We start from the raw sequence: 5,224 nt of genomic DNA, 5'->3' as shown, positions 1-5,224 counted from the left end.
GTCGAGTTGCACGAAGGCATCTGTGGGAGTCATGTTGGAGGCCGAGCACTAGTGTTGAAGGTCATCCGAGTTGGATACTATTGGCCGACGATGAAAGAAGACTGTGGAAGGTACGCTCAGCGATGTGAGCAGTGCCAGAAACACGCTGATTGGCATCACGCACCAGCAGAGGAGTTGCGATCAATTTACAGTCCATGGCAATTCCATACCTGGGGAATTTACACTAGGTTCTTTCCCTTTGGTCGTACTTCAGATGAAGTACCTTGTGGTAGCTATTGAGTACTTCATCAAGTGGATTGAAGTTGAGCTCATTGCCTAAATAACTGCCCACAAGGTACAACATTTTGTATGGAAATACCTAGTATGCCATCTTGGGTTCCCAGACATCTGGTATCAGATAATGGAAAACAATTCGCCAGTTAGCAGTTAGGAAAACTATGTTCGGAGCTCAGAATAAAACAAATATTCGCCTCAGTGGAGCATCCGCAGACGAATGGCCAAGTGGAATCAGCCAACAGGGTCTTGCTCAGAGGCTTGAAGAAAAGGTTGGAAAAAGCCAAGGGAACTTGGGCAGAGGAGGGTCCCCGAGTTCTATGGGCTTATCACACCATACCCTAGTCCACCACCAAATAAACACCGTTCAGTTTGGTGTATGAGACAGACGTTATGATCCCCGTAGAGATAAAGGAGAGCTCTCCCCGATTTCAGAATTTCGTTGCTGAAGAATCCAACGAGGGGAGGAAAGTAAATTTGGACTTACTAGATGAAGTTCGTGAGCAAGCACGTATTAAGTTTGAAGCGCTGAAAAGAAGAGTCGAGCTGAAACAAAGAACTAAGGTCAGACCTCAACAGTTCAAGGTCGCCGACTTGGTAATGAGGAAAGTTCATCCTTACCAGTTGGAGAATAAGTTGTCTCCAAAGTGGATAGGACTGTTTCGCGTAGTTGAAGTGCTTGGGAATGGTGCATACAGGTTAGAAACCTTGGTGGGAGGACCTATCCCTTAGACATGGAACGCTGCTCACCTCAATTTTTATTTTAGTTAATTTGATATTTGTTATTGAATAATATGGTACTGAAAAGGAGACGCTCTTTTTCCCTTGAGGAGGGTTTTTAATAAGGTCACCTAATAAATGGTTGTTTACGAAATATTGTTGTTTTCTTTTGTCTTTCTTGTTTGATTGTGATGCGCGAGGCGACAACCTTTTCCTCAGAGAGGTTCTCTGAGAAAAGGCCGTCTGAGCAATCGATTACCATATGCAGATAAATTAACCTTCCTCGTGAAGTCGCACTGCAGGTAAAGTTGCATAAATGCCTCATCCAGACCAGCACAGAATAAGTCAGGCTAACTCAGTGTGAAAGTAATCACTCGAGTCTAGGCTCTTTGTGGGATGAGTAAAGTTGCACTAATAGATCACCTGACCCAGTACAGGGTAAGTCGGGCTAGCCCGGTGTGAAAGAGATCACCCGAGTCTAGGCGCTCTATGGAGTAAGTGAAGTTGCAAAAACAGGTCGTTTAGTTGACACGTGGTGAACTAGCTCGATGTGTGAGAGACACCCGAGTATAGACACTGTGTGGGATGAGCTAGTCGCACAAGTGATTGGTACTCAAGTGTTGTCAACCGCCTACGTACAAGGGCTTTGTGAGAATGATTGTTCAGTTGCATACCTCGGTCGTCCGAACACGCGCCATGCAAGGCGATACTTGGTGGATTCAAGGAAAGATACCTTTTTTAGCATTAACTTGCAAAGGCTATGGTGAATGGTCTGACAAAAGGTTAGCTTCGTTAAACTTCTTATTTGCTAGCATTAAAAACGAGTTGATTGATTAAGCATACTTAGGCGTGTACGCATTATCATAAGCTACTTGAACTAGTTGAAAGTAAAACACGGTATGCATATGTAAAGAGCTAAGGTGTTGACAAACGATTGTGCTGGAATAAGAAAGGTTAATAATGATAAGGATAAAGTATGCCAATAGTTCATAATTACACCATATTCAATCTCCTACTCGTCTATTATTTGCCCATCCCCGACCCTTTTGTTTGGTCCCAGCTGAGAGAAGTCCAAGCTCGTGTGGAGACTGGAGGCTTTCTCGACAGCAACCTCGAATCCCACCAAGAGAGCTTGGGCAGCTTCACCTTTGTAGACCTCGACCTCATCAACAAAGAACTTGTCTAGACAAGTTCTTGTTGCAAGTTGAACAAATGGTCATCTTGCTCTGCCAGGCAAGTCGCTTGCTCAGTGGCCTCCTTAGTCTTGGCATCCAAGAGTTGCTCAATTTGTTGATGGAGGGCTCGGAGGCTTTGAATCTCTTGATGCAAGCTCACCATCTTCTGTCAAGTGTCCTGTTTCTCCTATTCAACAGCGGTTTCTTGGCTCCACAGTTTCTTCGAGGCCAAGAAGCTTATGGTCAAAGCTTTCCCAAACTACTTAATGGCCTCTTGTAGCAGGTGGGGACCCCCGCGAATCCCCATCCTCTCCTCGTCTTTAGGGCGCAACAGGGAGTCCTCCAGGTAAGAGGTGATTTCGTCGTCCTGGTCCTAAAGGCCTCTCCTCCTTGAGCTCTCCGCACCCCCTTCAAGAGGGCACATTGTGGTTGGAAGAACGTCTGTTAGAAGAGGAGCAGCGTTTGAAGCCACCTAGCCTCGGGCTGATGGCACGAGCAGTCCTCCCTCTCTTTCTGGTGAATCATTGTCCTCGTCGTCCTCGGACGAGGTAAGGGAAATCGTCGCCTTCAGTGGCATATGGTTGGCCATTTTTTCCTTCGTAGCCAGTTTCAGCAAGTCCTCCTTGTTAAAATGCGCCAACATCCTATCTGCAAGGAAGACACGAGAAAGATTGGTTACATTACGCAAGCAAAAATTTTATTCTCCATGGTTAAAGAGGGGAAAGTGTACCGGTATAACTCTTTAAAGAGTCTGGGTCAAACTTGTTGGCCAAAAGGTAGGCGATATCGAAGGAAACTGAGAGGCTTGTGAAAAATTTGCAAACCTCTTGATCAGCAGAAGCTAATTTGTTTAGGCGCCGAGCAACTTTGAAATTGGTTTCTCAGTCCAGTATAGGGGAAACCCATCTAAAAGGTCAAGATGCTTCTTATTAGCCCGGACCTTGAGGAAGTGGCCTTTAAAATTTTTATAAGATGATAGAGGGTAAGGATTCCCCTTCCTAAAACACTATTTACAGAGACCCAGAGTTGACGACCTAGTTTCTTTACCTCGAAGAGGTAAAAGAAGACGTCAACACTGGGTGGGATACCGAGCTAGTCACAGAGAATGGAAAAGGCATGAACAAATGCCCAGCTATTGGGATGTAGTTGGGATGGAGCTACATTGAGCTCGATCAAAAGTTCTTTTTCAAAAACTAACAAAGGAAGGCAAAGAATGACTCTTTTAAACACAGTGGCACAGAAGTAGCAAAAGGGTTTGTTTGGGGATATGGTTTCGTCACAACATACTGACTCGTCTACCGCACAAGGGTCTAAGAAAATCCAATCATCCTCCTTGCCAAAGTGGCATTTACTATTCCTAAGGGTTACTATTTTTTCATGGGAGGTATAGGAAGAGGTTTCGGTAAGGAGGTTTGGCGGTGCCCAGGGGTACAAGGATTTATAATCCATGGAAGGTTGCATCTAAACACAATCACATGCTAAAAAGAAAAAATATCACAAACCCAACACAACATAGAAACAATCAAAGCAAGTATAAATTCATACGATGGAACAATAGAGGAACAGAAAAATAGAACCTAACATGCATACGTGAACAAATACGATTAATCACTATCAAGCGTAAGCATAAATGGATGAAAATCGAATGGTCCCAGGCGGAGCATGCGTTTGCAAAAGATGAATAGTTGGGATGAGAAAAAAGAGTACCTTTTTGTGGTTGGAAGAAGGAAAGCTTGGAGAAATGAGAACGAACGTGTGAGGAGATCTTAACGACAAGAACGAAAGGTGCAAGTTTTGAAGGGTTTTGGGGTTTTAGCGTTTCTGAAACAAAGTTTTGAGAAAAGAGGGAATTCGAAACGGTTGAGTTTCGTTGCCACTAGTGTTAGAATACGTGTACATGTGGGGCCGCGTACAGTAAAATGTCATTTCAAAGATGCTTCATGCGCCACGCCCCACCTACCTTTGAAAAATGGTCACATCATCGGTCAAGGGTACTCAGGAGACTCTTCGTTTAGCCAAGCTTAGCTCGAGCCTGGGGGGCTTATGTACTGACCAGTGCTCGATTCTCACTAGTATTTTTTGCACACTCGATTCTTTTGTATTGTGGGAGGTCAACTCAGTTGATGGGCCTAGGAGAGGCCTGTGCGAATGGCCCTTTTCCAAGGTAGGCCCAAAGCACGTGGTAGGGTTGTTACGCAAAGTAATTTTATATATACACCTGCTTATAGATAGGTTTGGGACGGTGAACATAATCTTGTTATTATCGTGTATATTTGTTGTTAGTATGTGGCAATATTTATTTTGTTGCATATCTGTTACACGTGGCTAGTTGTTATTGACCCTAGAAAGACAGGGAGATGCATTGGTAACAGAAAGTGGGCCTGCGGATGGTACCTGAAGATCATTGGTGCTCGTGGCAAGTGGTTTTTCTGTTAAAGATAAAAGATTAACGTGCTTAGTATATTTTTAGTTAAGATTTGCTTATCTCCAGGTAGAATGGTTGCATGTTGCATGTGCGGCAACAAAAGGGAGAGTAAGTCTTCAGGTAAAGGTACGCTGTTTTTTATATACTTTCTTAACTGGTTACTTTTGGTGAGTCCTAGATAACTTGATCGTCAGAGTGTAATCAACAGGTAGGGCACCCTTTGTCTCAACGGAGCCTTATTCTAGTGCGACAAGGAGGCACAGACTCGGTTCCAGAAGAGGTAGATACAGAAGGGAGTATTCAACCTAAAGTTAACCGACAACACAATCAACCGACGAGAACACATTTAATAATATTTATAAGTAAAACGAAGTTATTCTATTAAAATTAAATTCATCCATTAAATATATAAATGAGAAAGAATTTTTTAATAATGTGATCAAATTTCAAATAATTTATGTAGAAAAAAAAACTTATGCAGTCAACAAAGTTTAACTAATTTTAAAACTATATTAATCTAAATTCTATTCTTCTAAAATAAGTTTTATGAAATATAATGATTATAAAAGAATATTTTTCTCACAACTTAATTCTGAATTAAATAATTATATTTTATTTAAAATCACTCTTA

The 5,224-nt window shown here is 42.5% G+C and overlaps 1 protein-coding gene across 1 annotated transcript; it reads left to right on the top strand.

Moving 5' to 3' along the window:
- The first annotated feature begins 666 nt into the window (after window positions 1-666).
- Window positions 667-1,005, top strand: LOC137839105 (uncharacterized). Its single transcript, XM_068648235.1, has one exon. The coding sequence runs from the start codon at window positions 667-669 to the stop codon at window positions 1,003-1,005; it is 339 nt and encodes a 112-aa protein (XP_068504336.1).
- Window positions 1,006-5,224: the final 4,219 nt, after the last annotated feature.

The sequence above is a fragment of the Phaseolus vulgaris genome, chromosome 3, assembly GCF_000499845.2.
Source record: "Phaseolus vulgaris cultivar G19833 chromosome 3, P. vulgaris v2.0, whole genome shotgun sequence".
Classification (NCBI taxonomy): domain Eukaryota; kingdom Viridiplantae; phylum Streptophyta; class Magnoliopsida; order Fabales; family Fabaceae; genus Phaseolus; species Phaseolus vulgaris.
The sequence above is the reverse complement of the archived record's forward strand: the minus strand, read 5'-3'. Positions and strand labels throughout refer to the sequence as shown.

What these genes read in the sequence shown, in the direction of transcription:
- LOC137839105 (XM_068648235.1), top strand. Translation starts at nt 667, where the DNA reads ATGATCCCCGTAGAGATAAAGGAGAGCTCTCCCCGATTTCAGAATTTC.